We start from the raw sequence: 17,683 nt of genomic DNA on the forward strand, positions 1-17,683 counted from the left end.
TGTCGTTTCACAGACTAGATCTTTCGACCTACAGATACCAAATGTGGCACACATAGTATAACTTGGAGATCGGAAATCGGCATTTCAGTGCGATTTTTCTTTTTTTTTTATTTTTTTTTAATTATAATTATAATTAATTAAGAATTTAGCGAGATTTTGGCATTTTTTCGCGATAACTTCCAGAAATATTATAGCACAAAAACCACTTTTAAATTAAGTTAAAGTTCAAAAACTGTTATTTCCTGTAAACTGTTATTTCTTACAACTGTTACATGGGCTTACAACTGTTATTTCATGTCATTTTTTTTGTCAATTGGTCGGTAAAAAGACGATATCTATATTTCATAACTATTGTTCACCAATGCAATATAAGGTATTACCCAATGTCCCCAATTTTAAACAGGAGACGGGGAATAAGACTTTTAATACAGAGCATGCGAGAAAATTTCGAGGAGACTTCTTCGGTTGATTCTGCATTGGAATAATTCAAATAAAAAGACCTATATTCGCTTATAAAAACATGGCAATTCTCCAAGAAAAATCTTTTGTGTATTGACTCTAGTAGAAATCAAATTTAGAGACGATATTAGAAATATGTAGTAAATACTTACATTGTAATGTCCTGATCTAGACTGATCAGATTGCGAAGCAGAATTTCCAGACAATTCTTTATTTTGCAGCCCTATATATACAAAGAACAACTTTTTCTAATCTTGCTTAAATAAATACAGTAAGAGTAGGAGATACAACAGTCAAATTCGAAGGTTTTTCTTGGAACTCAGTTCTCCATCATGTCAACACGACAACTCCAGGTGTAGTTTCTCAGACTCCGTACTCGTGGGCGTAGTCCAACCGTCCTCTGCAATTCGTTTCTCCTCTCCTCTCTAAAAAAGATCACCGCGCTTTATTTCGACGACAATCTCCTCCTCTTAATTTACATTGGTCATTTGAGTTCTCCATCGGCCAATCGGGGTTCAGCCATATGCTCTCTCAGTGGCTGGCGCCAGTGGGTCGTGGGAAGGTCCTTTCACAAAGAGAAACATCTAGCATCCAGATGTTTGGACACCCCTTTCTTTTTGAAGGTTCTATCAATACCTCTGGGAAGAGGAATTCCATATGTGGTCTTCCATTGTAATCGCTAATGAACAGATGCGAGACCACCCAGATGAAAAGGGCCACCATCTAGCTATCCCGAGGAGTTTAGTAAGTAACAGCGACGACACAAAACAATGTCTTATCAGTACTGGGAAACGGGGAATGTTACAATATATACGAATATATTCATATATCAGATTAAAGTTTCGAATATATCTGGATAGCTTTCAAATGTGAATATCGGAAATCCAAAAGTAGATGAAAAAAAGAGCTTGGGATTTTACAACCAACCTTATGGCATGTCCTTACACCTTATGCCTTTACTCCACAAAATGTACAAAACGTATTTTAACAAAAGTGAGGTCTAGGACAAGTGCTTCGCGTATAGCAAGAAAGAAAATTCTGCTTCGATGTTTGTCATACAACGAATAAAATTCATTCTGAATGCATAGAAAAACTTTTAACTTTCCTACATCAAATGATAAATCGTATGTGTTCCTAGCTGTTGTTATTCATTTACATCTAGATCTAAATTTATCTGTACTTATAATAAAGATGCATGTGTGTCTATGTTGTCGCTTCACAGACTAGATCTTTCGACCTACAGATACCAAATGTGGCACACATAGTATAACTTGGAGATCGGAAATCGGCATTTCAGTGCGATTTTTCTTTTTTTTTTTATTTATTTTTAATTAGAATTATAATTAATTAAGAATTTAGCGAGATTTTGGCATTTTTTCGCGATAACTTCCAGAAATATTATAGCACAAAAACAACTTTTACATTAAGTTAAAGTTCAAAAACTGTTATTTCATGTCAACTGTTATTTCTTACAACTGTTACATGGGCTTACAACTGTTATTTCATGTCATTTTTTTTGTCAATTGGTCGGTAAAAAGACGATATCTATATTTCATAACTATTGTTCACCAATGCAATATATCCCCTCAGGGGCTCACCTTCTTTAGGTGAGTACGGGTGTCCCAATCCCGAGGTACCCAGGGACCTTTACTCCCTTTACGTTTATACTCCCCTACGCCTTCTGCTTTTTGCTGTGTTTTTCCTTCCCTCGACGGCAAGCGAGGGAGCTCTCCATGAGAAGCTGTCGCCGCTCTGTTTGCTTCTTGCTTCTCATGGACAGCCAAAAACCCCACGTGTTTGCCGTGCGTGGCGACCCATTAGACGGGTGGTACATTTTGGTCCCCGGTGTATCAATCGGCTTGTATCCCAGCCATTTGACTGGTCTGCTCAAGGGGATCAAGCGAAGGGGCCACCTTCTGGGGCTCTGCGTTAAGGGTGGTAGACGTTCCTGGAAGTGGCTCTCAGCGTATAGGTTCCGGCCAGCACCATGGTAAGCGCCGAGGCTGGGAATGTCTAGAGCCGGTGGCTGCCATCCCTTGTTGGGCTCCGTGGTGGGCGGTGCCGTCGGAACCCGAATTTTTTTCTGACTCTTATGGGTTTTTTTTCTTCCGACACTGAACCGTTTTCTGAAACTGCTCGTTTTGTTATTCTTTCCATTCCTGATGGAAAAATTTCTCAATTATCTCCTTTTGCCGTTGAAAAAGCTTTGAAAGGTATTGGCGGTAGTCCAAAATCAGTCAAGAAACTTCGGTCGGGCGACTTATTGATCGAAACAACTTCTGCTCTTCAAACCAAATCCTTTTTGCAAGCAAAATCATTTTTAAATCATCCAGTTTCTGTAACACTTCACCGAACACTTAATTTCTGCCGTGGTGTTATATCTGAAAAGGAACTCTTGAATTCTCCGGAAAGTGAAATTCTTGATGGCCTTGCCAGCCAAGGTGTAATTGCAGTGAAACGCATTTTTATGAAAAAAGGAAATACTCTGGTTGCCACTAATAGTATTATCTTAACTTTTAATACAACGAAATTACCATCCAGCATTAAAGCAGGCTACTTAAACTGTAAAGTACGCCCTTATATACCTAATCCTATCAGGTGCTATAATTGCCAACGTTTCGGTCATTCCAAGACGGCTTGTAGAGGGACACAGACCTGTTCTAGATGTGCAACTGCTGGCCATCAAGCCAATGAGTGCACTGCAGACCCACAATGTGTAAATTGTAAACAAGCACATCAATCCGACTCTCGAGACTGTCCACAATGGAAATTAGAAAAGAAAATCCAAGAACTTAAAATAAAGAAAAACATATCATACTTTGAAGCAAAAAAGCTGTTGACACCTGAACAAAGACCACTTTCTTATAGCAATGCAGTGAAATCAGTAACTTCCTCAAGTACACTGACTGATGAAAACATTACAAAAATAATTTGCCCCCCGTTATCTAAATTAAAACCGATAGCTAAGAATTTTCCACTCAATAATACTTCTGCATCCATTGAAACTGGGAAATCCAAACCAAACACCAAGCAGAAAGTTGAGACTAAGAAAGCAAACAAAAAATCTGACCAAATAAAACAAACTAAAGAAACAAAAGACAATAAACGAACTAAAATTTTAACAGAGCGTAGAGCCCAAATGAGGTCTTCACCAAAACATTCTTTAACACAGGAAGACTTCTTAAAAGAACAGAAAAAGATTAAAGACAAAGAATCGGACAGTGATCCTCTCTTCAGTGTTCACTTGTCTGACGAAGAAATGTCCTTTAGTGACTCGAACGAATCGGTCTCCTCTAAGAAATTATAAAGCAGTTTTTCTCCTTTCTTCCCCCTTTTTAATGGCAGACTATCTTTCTTGGAATTGTCGTGGGCTAAAAACTAAAATTTCAGACTTAAAAGATCTCATCAATACTTATGCACCAGTTTGTGTCGCTTTACAAGAGACCCATCTGAAACCGGGCGATAACATCAATGTTTCAAACTACACTGCTTATTACAAAAATCATATGAATGATAGAGCTACAGGTGGAGTTTCACTGCTTGTTGCAAGCGGCCACCCGTCCGCTCCGTTGAATTTAAACACAAATTTACAGGCTATTGCTGTTCAAATACATATAAAATCCTTGATCACCGTATGTAATTTATATTTACCTCCTAATGAACACATCAATCAAACCGATTTAAATTGTTTAATTCAACAACTTCCTACTCCGTTTCTTATCATCGGAGATTTTAATGGCCATAGCCTCATTTGGGGAAATTCTGACACCAATGCAAGGGGTTTACAGATTGAAAAGCTTTTACAGGATCACAATCTATGCCTTCTAAATACAGACGAACTAACGTATTTCCACCAGCCTACAAAATCCTTCCATGCAATCGACCTTGCCATTTGTTCTCCATCAATCTTACCGTTTCTTAATCTGACTGTAGACAAGTATCTCCACAACAGTGACCATTTTCCTCTGATTATAACTGACAATAGGCATAACCATCATAATTATTATCAACCATCTAGATATATATTCACAGCAGCTGACTGGAATACATTCTCTGTTCTTTCAAAAATAAGTAAAATTATGGTAAATTATTCTATTGATCAAGCATTAGACTTAATTACCCAAACTATAATCCATGCTGCGAATGCGTCCATCCCGCAGACTAAATGCACTCGGAGGAAGCAAAGTAAACCATGGTGGAATAGTGACTGTCAACAAGCCCGTAAGAAACAGAGGAAAGCATGGAACAACTTTCGAAGATATCCCACAACCGAAAACTTAATTGTATACAAAAGAGCCAAAGCAGAGTCGCGACGTATTCAACGATATAGTCGTAGAATGTCGTGGCAAAAATTTGTTTCAACATTAAAAGTTCCTATTTCAAGCCGAGAACTTTGGCAAAAAGTTAAAAAAGCTACATGCACTCCTTTTTCTAATACTGTGTCAATATTAAATGTTAATAATCAGACTATATCAAATTTAAAAGACATAGCCAATACAATAGCTTCTACTTTAGCAAGTGTATCATCCAGTGAAAATTATAATCCACAATTTTTAAATTTCAAAAGACTTTCTGAGAACAAAAAATTGAATTTTGAGTCACAATCTGATTTGCCTTACAATAGTAATTTTACATTTCAAGAACTTCAGTTTGCTTTATCAAATGTTCATAAATCTTCTCCTGGCCCAGATAACATCAGCTATGCAATGATCCAGCATTTAACTTACGAATCGCAGAAAAACTTGTTGTATCTCTTTAATCGAATTTGGAAAGAACAATATTTTCCGTCTTCTTGGCAACAGGCAATAATTATTCCCCTCTTAAAGCCCAATAAAGATCCCACGAACCCTTTGAACTATCGCCCAATAGCTTTAACAAACTGTCTGTGCAAACTCTTAGAAAAAATGATTAACCGACGACTTATATACTTTTTGGAAACAAACAAAATCCTTAGTCAGTTCCAAAGTGGCTTTAGAAAGGGAAGATCAACCCTAGACAATATTTTAAGTTTAGAAAACGATATTCGATCTGCTTTTTTACAGAGAAAACACTTGGCGGCCGTCTTTTTTGATATCGAAAAAGCCTACGATCGCACATGGAGATATGGCATCCTGAAAGATCTATACGACTTTAATTTACGAGGAAACCTGCCAATTTTTATTCAAAATTTTTTACGATTGAGACAGTTTAAAGTTAAACTAGGACATGAATTTTCTGATATTTTTACCCAAGAAGAAGGTGTCCCACAGGGCAGTGTTTTAAGTGTCACACTTTTCATTATAAAGATTAATAGCATTTTAAACCAGCTTCCACCATGCGTTAAAGGATACCTTTATGTAGATGACCTATACATTTCTTGTATGGGAAATCATATGTGTTTTATAGAGAGACAACTGCAAACGGCTGTGAACAAAATTAAACAATGGTCAGATCTAAATGGTTTCACTTTCTCAACGGCAAAAACAGCGGGAGTGCATTTTTGTAGGAAGAGAAATCTTCATCCAGACCCTGAAATCATTCTATATGGTCAAAAAATTCCTTTTCTAAATGAAATTCGTTTCTTAGGAATCATTTTCGACAAAAAGCTAACGTTTCAATCTCACCTAACTTTTTTACGAAAAAAATGTGAGAGATCTTTAAATATCTTGAGAGTTCTTTCTAATACATCTTGGGGAGCTGACAGAACTTCATTGCTGAGGATTTATAGAGCTACCATCCTTTCGAAAATAGATTATGGATGCGAAATTTATGGCTCAGCTAGGAAAAGCATACTGAAAAAAATTGACCCTATTCACCATGCAGCTCTTAGAATATGTTCTGGAGCTTTCCGCACCTCTCCAGTTAAAAGCTTATATGTTGAGTGTTACGAACCAGATTTACACCTTAGAAGACAAATGCTTTCTTTACATTATTATTTTAGAATTCAATCTAATCCTTGCCATCCATATTACGATTTTAAACTTCGACCTTTTCTCCTTCGTTTGCAAGAAGCTAGAAAGAATTTTGAACCTATATTTTTAACCAGGGCACGCATTATTTTATCAGAACTGAATATGAACCATCTAGAATTATCACCACAACCATTTAACAGTATCCCCCCATGGAGAATTCATACCTTTTATTTTCTTAATCCTTTTGAAAACTTTAACAAATCGGACACAACAGATATTGTTTATCAAAAATTATTCCTCGAACACAGGTCTCATTATCAGTCTTTCGTTCCTGTTTACACTGACGGATCTAAGACATCCACACATGCCTCATTTGCTGTTATTTTTCCAGATAAAAAGTCATGTTTTCGGCTTCCTTCGTGTTGTTCCATTTTTACTGCTGAGACTACTGCAGTTTTGCATGCTTTATTAGAAATTTTAAATAGACGTAGTGGAAGCTACATTATTTACATTGATTCCTTAAGTGTTTTACAATCTTTAAAATCACTCCAAAATCATGCTCATCCAAATATTTTAAAGATTTTAGACCTATTTTATAAGATTATCTCTCGTGGTTTTACAGTCCTATTCTGTTGGATACCATCCCATGTGGGAATTTGTGGGAATGAGCAGGCTGATAAGAGTGCCAAATCCGCAACTCATTTTTTAGAAACACCCATACCTGCATGCGATTTGAAGAAACGGGCAAAAATCTGTCTTTACAAAAATTGGCAAATTCAGTGGGATTCGGAAACTCTAAACAAACTTCATACTTGCAAGCCTATCATAGAAAACTGGCCTTCTTTGAATTATCGAAAACATGACACAGTTTTAACTCGTCTGAGAATCGGTCACACTAGATTCACACATAGACATCTATTATTAAATGATCAATTGCCAACATGTCCACATTGTGACTGTGGAATAACAGTTTATCATATCCTTGTTGAATGCCCTTATTTTAATGCTCAACGCTTATTTTACTTCAAAACAACTACAGTGACTTTGCCCTTGTTGCTTGCTAGGGATCCACATGAGAGCCTTTTTGTCTTTTTAAAATCTATAGGTTTTTATTCCTTAATTTGACCTTACCATCTTGGCTTCGTTTTGACTTTTTGTAATTTATCATCATTTTACCGATGTTCTTTATATCACTTTTATAGAGACTGTTTTTATTAAACTTTGAATTAGAAATAATCTTGTTTGGCGCAGTATAACCTACATATTGGTTCTTGTGCCAAAAAAACCTCAAACCAAACCAAACCAAACCAATGCAATATAAGGTATTACCCAATGTCCCCAATTTTAAACAGGAGACGGGGAATAAGACTTTTAATACAGAGCATGCGAGAAAATTTCGAGGAGACTTCTTCGGTTGATTCTGCATTGGAATAATTCAAATAAAAAGACCTATATTCGCTTATAAAAACATGGCAATTCTCCAAGAAAAATCTTTTGTGTATTGACTCTAGTAGAAATCAAATTTAGAGACGATATTAGAAATATGTAGTAAATACTTACATTGTAATGTCCTGATCTAGACTGATCAGATTGCGAAGCAGAATTTCCAGACAATTCTTTATTTTGCAGCCCTATATATACAAAGAACAACTTTTTCTAATCTTGCTTAAATAAATACAGTAAGAGTAGGAGATACAACAGTCAAATTCGAAGGTTTTTCTTGGAACTCAGTTCTCCATCATGTCAACACGACAACTCCAGGTGTAGTTTCTCAGACTCCGTACTCGTGGGCGTAGTCCAACCGTCCTCTGCAATTCGTTTCTCCTCTCCTCTCTAAAAAAGATCACCGCGCTTTATTTCGACGACAATCTCCTCCTCTTAATTTACATTGGTCATTTGAGTTCTCCATCGGCCAATCGGGGTTCAGCCATATGCTCTCTCAGTGGCTGGCGCCAGTGGGTCGTGGGAAGGTCCTTTCACAAAGAGAAACATCTAGCATCCAGATGTTTGGACACCCCTTTCTTTTTGAAGGTTCTATCAATACCTCTGGGAAGAGGAATTCCATATGTGGTCTTCCATTGTAATCGCTAATGAACAGATGCGAGACCACCCAGATGAAAAGGGCCACCATCTAGCTATCCCGAGGAGTTTAGTAAGTAACAGCGACGACACAAAACAATGTCTTATCAGTACTGGGAAACGGGGAATGTTACAATATATACGAATATATTCATATATCAGATTAAAGTTTCGAATATATCTGGATAGCTTTCAAATGTGAATATCGGAAATCCAAAAGTAGATGAAAAAAAGAGCTTGGGATTTTACAACCAACCTTATGGCATGTCCTTACACCTTATGCCTTTACTCCACAAAATGTACAAAACGTATTTTAACAAAAGTGAGGTCTAGGACAAGTGCTTCGCGTATAGCAAGAAAGAGAATTCTGCTTCGATGTTTGTCATACAACAAATAAAATTCATTCTGAATGCATAGAAAAACCTTTAACTTTCCTACATCAAATGATAAATCGTATGTGTTCCTAGCTGTTGTTATTCATTTACATCTAGATCTAAATTTATCTGTACTTATAATAAAGATGCATGTGTGTCTATGTTGTCGCTTCACAGACTAGATCTTTCGACCTACAGATACCAAATGTGGCACACATAGTATAACTTGGAGATCGGAAATCGGCATTTCAGTGCGATTTTTCTTTTTTTTTATTTATTTTTAATTAGAATTATAATTAATTAAGAATTTAGCGAGATTTTGGCATTTTTTCGCGATAACTTTCAGAAATATTATCGCACAAAAATAATTTTTACAATAAGTTAAAGTTTTAAAAAATTATCTTTTCAATACTACTAATATTTTAACCAATAAATTATATTCCTTTCTTTAATGAATTTTAAAAAAGTATTTAAACCCTACTTGTCAGCAATTTCTTCCGCGCTCGCAAAAATAAAAAAAAAAATAAAAAAAATTTGAACGAGTACGTTACGCGTGCATGGGGGGAAAATCAGCCTTTTATTAACCTGTTTCTGTCGCATTGGCAAAAGCTCAGATTAAAAAAATAAGTTACATTTTACTACAAATTAAACCTAGAAAAATGTAATTATCAGCTCGAGTCTGTATGAAATGAAAAAAATATGAAAATTACATTTTTTTTAAAAAACGAATGCGAGAAAAAGCTTTTTGCGATGGTTTAAATAACTGCAGTATTAATTTAATATTTCAGTTTTATTTAGGGCAAATGAAGATTAATACATACATTTCTATTTTCTGCAGTCATTTTTAAAATATAGGCTTGGGTTTCAGCAAAACTTTTTTCGTATTTATTGAAATTTTATATCTGCCATTTCAAATTCAGTTTTAAAACTTATGACAGCTAATAGCAAATTAGACACTTATATATCAAAATGAACAAGGGCTTCTATAATAATAATATGTGTTATGTGACTATCGGAATATGAAGCTCAAAGATATTTTTCTGAAGAACCTGTTAAGAGATGAATTTACCTAAATATTTAATGAGCATTTTTAAGAGCATTCATCTTGGTTATCCAGTAGGTCATCAGAGGCGACTAGTTGGAAATGAATATTTTAATTTACTCCGTTTTTTCCGAATGATCAAGCATTCCTTGTATGCTCTACACCCATAAAAATGTTTAAAAATCAAAACTTGTAAAAACGATTTTTTTTTCCCTTAAAAGAAAACTGTTTACAAAAGTCTTTTCCTTAACTAAAGTAAAATATGAAAAGAAAGGAGACAGCTCACTAAGAACTTCATTATTGAAGAAATATTTTCATTTGAATAAAATTTCATATTTTCGTAAGCCAAAATATTTTTGGAAAAGCCTTTCCTTTTCACATATTATTTTCTATAAATTGTAGAGAAATTTTCTTATAAATTACCCCTTATATCAGAAAGATTTAGCAATCATAATCTTGATCTTTCCGACAAAAATCTAACCTTAGTATGTCATATGTGAAAAGTTCAGAAAAGGAAATTGTATTGAAAATATCTCCTGAATATTTTTGGAAATTATGCTCAAATTGGCTGTTTTTGAAACTATAATAGAAAATTTTTTATACATTTCAGAAGCAGGCAATTAATTTTCCTTTCTGCTATTACAGAAAATAGAAAACAGACTTTCTCATATTGATGTTTTTCATATTTTATTTAAAGAGATTTTTTTTCTTTCTTATTGATATCTCAGAATAATTTTATTCACTTTTCTTTCAAAACAAATCTTCACGCTTATAAAAGATATCAATCTAAATGCCCTCATTTTTTCGAAATGAATTGAATGTTTCATTATTTGTCAAATGTTTCTTCAAAATTAAAATATTTTTATTTTGAAATATCCTTACGAAGATCTGTAAGAATTACTCATTTTTATGTTATTCCAATAATTATTATTTGAAAGAAAATTGGGTTTTTCTTGTAAAATGTTTCATTGAATTTTTAATATTTTTTTTCTTCATTTCGAAAAGTTATAATTATCTCGCAATTTAAAATAGGTACAACCTTTTATCAATATCTTACTGCATTTTAAGTTCTCATTTAGAAAGTAAGTAAAAAAAAGAGAGTTTTTAATCATTAAAAAAAGCTTTGATTGAAATTTTTGAGAAATTTCAAAGTTTTAGATCTTTTGGAATTGTATTTCGGGTCATGCGTTCTTAGATACTGTAAAGCCAAAAAGCCAGTTATTCAGATTATTTCGAAAAGAAATCATTACTGAAAATGTTACTTTGTAGTAAATTTTACTGCCAAACCATCTGTTACAAATTACAGTGTCAAAAGGATTTTCTTTTTTCTTGTATATATTTCGATATCTGGGACCGCATCTCAATTCTTCCTCTTTTCCCGCTACAACAAAGAGCCTATTTTCATTCATGTTGTAAAATGCGATAAAAAGTGGCTTTTGTATAATGCAGTGATCGCAGCGATATTTGTATTTCATATAAATAAATCCATCAAAAAGCGCTACCTCTCCACATTTCATATTCTATTCTCTGTTTATACTCTGCCGGGGAATCCACGCCGTGATGTAATGCCGGGTTTACACTCGGCCAATTACAAGAGGGCCAGTAGGCAGCGCACGCGCATAAAGGGACTGATTTATGTTTGCCACAATTTCATAAGATAGAGGCAGGAATTCATTACTTGTCTATAAATTGCCGTTTTCGCGTCACTGAATTTTTCTTTTTCATTACATGTAGTATTAAAGTGATGGATATTTATACAAAAAAACATGGTAAAATTTTTAAAAAAAACAAAAAAAAACATCAAAATACCTAAATTTGGAAAACTATAGAAAAGAAATGGCAAATAATTTCTTTAAAAAACGCAATCTCGCATCAGAAAGAACAAAGAGTAAAAAATGTCGGAATTCATATCATAAGTTATCAATTTCTTCACGCCAAAAAACCCGCCAAATTTTTCAAACGCACGCGCAATAAGAAAAAATACAATAGAATGGCATGTTGTTGTCCCGTCGGGACAAACACTTGCCATTGACCGAACAGCAATCTTCAGCCTTTCTACGTATGCGCTGCCTATTGGCCGAGTGTAAACCCAGAATAAAATTTCTCGCTTCAACGTAAGAACGAATATGATGATGGCTGTGCGTTAATAGAAGATTTATTTTTCTAATGTCTGTTACTTGAATATTTATGCAAAATTTTCCTTAAACAGTTATAATAATAAAATTAAAAATAAAAGAACAAGAGAAAGAAGCAGATGCAAAGTGCAAGGCTGACATCGCAAAACCTGTCTCAAAGGTTGGATGGCACTCTTTAAAATTATTACTGTGTGCTTGGTGAGATGCCTTCTGAATTATTCGTTTCGAGATATTCCAACCTAGTATTCGCTACACTCCATATAGCTAACCGAGATCTTGGTATACAGAAAGAACGTTTTCTGCCTTCAGGACAATGTCCAAACACATATTGCGCAACAAAATCTGAGAAAATTGCAAGATTTAAAATAAAGGATTCATCGAACTGTGTCATATTCACCCGATCTAGGACCATTTGATTATCAGATGTTTCTGTCTTTGAAAATTTTTTAAGTTTAAAAATTTAAAATCCGAGAAATATGTATAAAAGTACCACACTATCTTTTTTTCATGAAAAGCCCAAAAATCATTCTTCAAATACCGAAGTGGCAAACTTCTGCATCCATGTAAATCTGTCTTGAAGAATAATCACAGACTGTCTACTCCGACCCATCCTGAGACACACAGATAAATTTGAATAAACGGACCGCCTCGACAATATTGGTGTTATCAATGTTGAATCCTAAGAGCATCACCGGCGACGGAACAACCCTTTCCGTGGAAAGCACATCCAGTCATAGGTAGGGGGTAGTTGACCACACAACATTTTTGTACCCACAAGGGTAGCGAGAACCAGCCACTATTCCGAAAGCTTCTCATCCTCAAAACTGAGACGCCCGCTCCCCCAATGGGAGTATCTTGAAAAATGAAGATTATATATTATTGATCAATTAATTCGTGTTATTTAAATTTCGTTTATTTAAAGGTAGTCAATGGATCGAGCAAAAACTTTTGCAGTCATCAAATAAAATAGACTTACTAATAAAGATGACGTCAGACTCTTCCGATGTCTATTCTTAACAAGGCGTAACTTGATATACAGGTCATTAACAAAAGAAAGTGGTAACTGTCTAAATTAACACTGTACTATATAACTGAACAATTAAAAATCAGATTATAATTTTTTATAAAGATCGCCGACATTATATTGAATGAAAATATTTTATGTTTTTTGTATATTCGTTTATTCCGGTGCTCCATCCGGAGAAAATCACTACTTTGACTGCAGCTCAGAAAATGAATTTCTTAAAAGGATATTTATATCAGAAACGTATTTATATGGCGAAAGGATAAAGACAACACTGGCAGGAAAATATGACTTTAAAACAGTAACATTTAATGACAATTAAATGTTACTAATTAAAATTTATGTTAGAAATGATACTAAACATAACTGCATCCTCGCATTCATGTGTTTATGACTTTTAAGAAGGTAATGTTCTTATATCTCTAATTTTTAAATTTGCAATCATTGTTAGATCAGCTTATTAATGTGTAATGTTTATGTTGATATTTACAATACTACATACCCTCCAACAACTACGGATTTTCCATAAATACTACAGAAATTAAGTGAAAAGACGAAAGTTGAGTTACGTATATGTAGTCAAAAAACTATGGGAAATTACAAAAAAAAAGTTGAAAATACCTTCTTATTGAAACTTTGCTCACCAATTCTGGCAGTTAAAAAAAAAATTTAGCTTGGAAAAAAAATGGAATCTTATTTCAGTATCAATACAAAAATTATGAAATCTCACCTCACTACAAAAATATAAATGTTTATTATGATGTGTTAAACTGAGCAACGGTGACTTTAACCCTTTCTAGGACCGTGGGAAGTATGTTTCCCACCAAATTTATCAATCTTTGTATGAAATTATGTAGGTTGGCATAAGTTCTGACAAATTTTTTTAGAAAGATAGAAGCTTAGAGGCTTCAGTTCTTTATCTTTTACAAAATGATGTGTCTTGATTTGTTATTTGATTATTAATTCACCAAATTAATTAATGAATCAAATTAAATTTATCTAATAAGCTAAATGAATCTCTTTTCTTATTCTCATTTCAAGCCTAAAAATATTTTAACATAATATGACTAGAAAAAAATGGCCCTTTAAAGGGTTAAAAGAAGGCAAAAGTATTTTCTATTTAATGAAATAAAAAAAACGTGAAGTCTATTAACGTTTCTAAATGTGAATGTATATATATATATATATATATATATATATATATATATATATATATATATATATATATATATATATATATATATATATATATATATATTGCTTAGTCAATAATAAAGGTCTGTTAAATCCTTTTAAATATTGGTTGAAAATATTTGTTTTAATTAATTAAAATTCTTTGAAAACTTCTATTCTTCAATAATTCGTTGATGCTACGTTAAATGTAATATATCTGCAAGAAGTCCTACTTATGACTGTGTAATTAATATTGAAGCTACCTGTATTAGTAAAATCAATATATAACCTGGTACAGATATATAATATATAACTGTGTACCCCATTATATAATATATAACTGAGTGCCAATATATAACCAATATTATGATAATACCCACAGGAGCAATCACAGTCAATAAAAGTAAATGAATACAGATAGAATATCGCTTTTAAATACTACAGTGATCTTTCTTCATTGGTCAATTAAAGGGTGGAATAAAAAGATGCAAATACAGCTGCCGATGATACTGTAGAATTATTTCTGTTAGCATAGTTTAGATTAGCTTCAGTCTATAAAATGAACGCTATTTTAATATTTGTCATAAACTATATTAAAAAATATTTTCTTAAGAAACTCATAAATATTAAGTCATACCTAAGAGATTTAATTGTTTAACTGAATATAAACACAACCAAAATTCTTGGCGAACTAAGTGGTCCCCAAAAGCAACTAAAACCATATTTAACCTGGTACAAATATATAATATATAACTGGGTACCCCAATATATAATATATAACTGTACCCCAATATATAATATATAACTGTACCCCAATATATAACCAATATTATGATAATATCTACAGGCGTAATCACAGTCAATAAAAGTAAATGAATACAGATAGAATATATCTTTTAAATACTACAGTGATATTTCTTCATTGGCTTCACTGGCTTCAAGAAAGATGCAAATACAGCTGCCGATTATACAGTAGATTTGATTCTGTTAGCATAGTTTAGAACAGCTGCAGTTTATAAAATGAACGCTATTTTAATATCTGTCATAAACTATATTAAAAAATATTTTCTTTAGAAACTCATAAATATTAAGTCATACTTAAGAGATTTTATTATTCAACTGAATATAAACACAACCAAAATTCTTGGCGAACTAGGTGGTCCCCAAAAGTAACTAAAATTATATTTAACCTGGTACAAATATATAACTGGGTACCTAAATTTATAATATATAACTGTACCCCAATATATAACTGAGTACCAATATATAACCAATATTATGATAATATCCACAGGCGCAATCACAGTCAATAAAAGTAAATGAATACAGATAGAATATCGCTTTTAAATACTACAGTGATCTTTCTTCATTTGTCAATCAAAGGGTGGAATAAAAAGATGCAAATACAGCTGCCGATGATACAGTAGATTTGATTCTGTTAGCATAGTTTAGAACAGTGCAGCCTATAAAATGAACGTTATTTTAATATATGTCATAAGTTATATTTAAAAATATTTTCTTAAGAAACTCATAAATATTAAGTCATACCTAAGAGATTTAATTGTTTAACTGAATATAAACACAAACAAAATCCTTGGCGAACTAGGTGGTCTCCAAAAGCATCTAAAACAATATTTTGTATGTTTTTGCACTCTACAATTTCAGATTTATATCAAATGCTAGAACCAAATATCGTAAGCAAAAATCTCCAAACCAGATATCAAATTCAAATCACTTGCTTCAATACGAAATGCATTGCATAGTGAAAGCATTGCACACGAATGTGTATGATGTATTCATTAAAAGATAAAGATTATTTTTGAGTAAATTATTTTTTACATATTGTGTAAAAATGTTCTATACTTAAGTTTACGTTCTTGTGGAGAAGTCGGCAATTCCATCCACTTTGTGACATCCTGTCCTTTAACTCTCTCATGGTACCTCAGAAGGCTTCATCTTCTTTAGAAAGTCTTTGGTACAAAAGAGTCCTTAATAATTCATCTTCCAAGAAAGAATCATAAACATGATGGAATTGCTAATTGATCGTGAAGAATTATTCCAATGACATTAAACTGAATTTTTTCAGTGCAATATTTTAATACTCCTTGCATTTTATTCATAATATATCCTTAAGCCTCCTTAAGTACCTAATTTTTACAATTGTTTTATTTTTTCACCCACACTGTACATTAAAATTTTTATTAAACCAATTTTATTGTATTCAAAATATTTTTTCATTCCAGCATTTACCATTCTTTATTATGTTATATATATTAGCGTTTTGTCATTTATTGGTTTTTTCCCAATTGATTGCAATGTAATTTTATTTTCATAAAGTTCACCTACATCTGTACCTAACTGAAAAGGGGCCACATGAGCTCTAGTAACGGAGGTGCGGTAAGATGTTAAGTATATTGAAGTTGCTTTTTTTTACTATTCCAGATATAATCGTGATTGTGGCGTCCATCGTGGTATTGTCTGTGGGGAGCAGTGGGCAGGTTTTCGCTACGTCCGCCCTAAGGGGTCTCCGATTCTTCCAGATCCTTCGAATGGTTCGAATGGATCGCAGGGGTGGAACATGGAAGTTGCTGGGATCAGTGGTTTACGCACATAGACAGGTAAGAATACTATAAAATTTTGTTCATATTCTACTAACATAATCTTCGAACGATTATTATTGGATAATTTCACTTTCCTCATCTATCACTCCAATGATGGTCTGTGATATTGGCCCTAACATCCGAACACCTTACTTACGTTTGCAGAATTTGTAATTCTCCCATCCTCAAAGCATAATACAATACATTTCCGAATATCCGGCTCGAGATTATCCGGCTTCCGTACTATCTGACCTGGTTTTCTTTTATCAAGATTAAATGAAAAAGACAAGACGTTACATTGGCAATATTACCAAGGCATTGGAAGAGAATGTCTGTTATAATCCACCTACGTGTCGTGTGCAAAATACAAGATGTGACAGGAAAAGAGCAGCGTTCTGCTCGTTGTTCAGTGTTTCGTCAGTGCGTAACAGACTTCAATTGTTCGCGATGTTGCTGATTATAACTGTACAGTATTCGTAAATTGTTTTTGAAGTATGCTTAATGTTTTTTAAGTGTACCATGGTGAAGATTACAGAATTTATGTAAAAATATGAACAGTTTATGCCCTTTAACTTACTTTTTCTCTAGTAAATCCTTGAAACGTGCATTGCAGTATATAAACATATATAAACTACCAGTACAGAGCCTTCTATTTTAACTCAACATATTACTGGTAACTGCTTCCATGATTCACCGTTCCGCGGCCGCTTTCATATTTTCCGTGGCTTGAGATAAATGGTGGGCTTAGTACTCGATACGCATTATAGTGAGCATTATATAGTAAACAGTCAATACGCATTATAGTGAGAAAATACGCTTTATAACAATGAGTTTTGGCGTAAAATCTTTGTCTTCTGGGTGCTGGTGAGCAAAGAGATGAATTCATAAAACTCCGCCGTTTTTGTT

At 33.5% G+C, this 17,683-nt stretch overlaps 1 protein-coding gene across 1 annotated transcript in view; it reads left to right on the forward strand.

The window, feature by feature from the left end:
* LOC129975336 (potassium voltage-gated channel subfamily KQT member 1-like) overlaps window positions 1–17,683 on the forward strand; it is a 620,836-nt gene that overhangs the window by 468,304 nt on the left and 134,849 nt on the right. Inside the window, exon 4 of the mRNA XM_056088399.1 lies at window positions 16,620–16,795. Within this exon, the coding sequence (XP_055944374.1) occupies window positions 16,620–16,795 (176 nt within the window). The remainder of the gene's footprint in view (window positions 1–16,619; window positions 16,796–17,683) is intronic.

Source organism: Argiope bruennichi, chromosome 7 (assembly GCF_947563725.1).
Source record: "Argiope bruennichi chromosome 7, qqArgBrue1.1, whole genome shotgun sequence".
NCBI classification, from domain to species: Eukaryota; Metazoa; Arthropoda; class Arachnida; order Araneae; family Araneidae; genus Argiope; species Argiope bruennichi.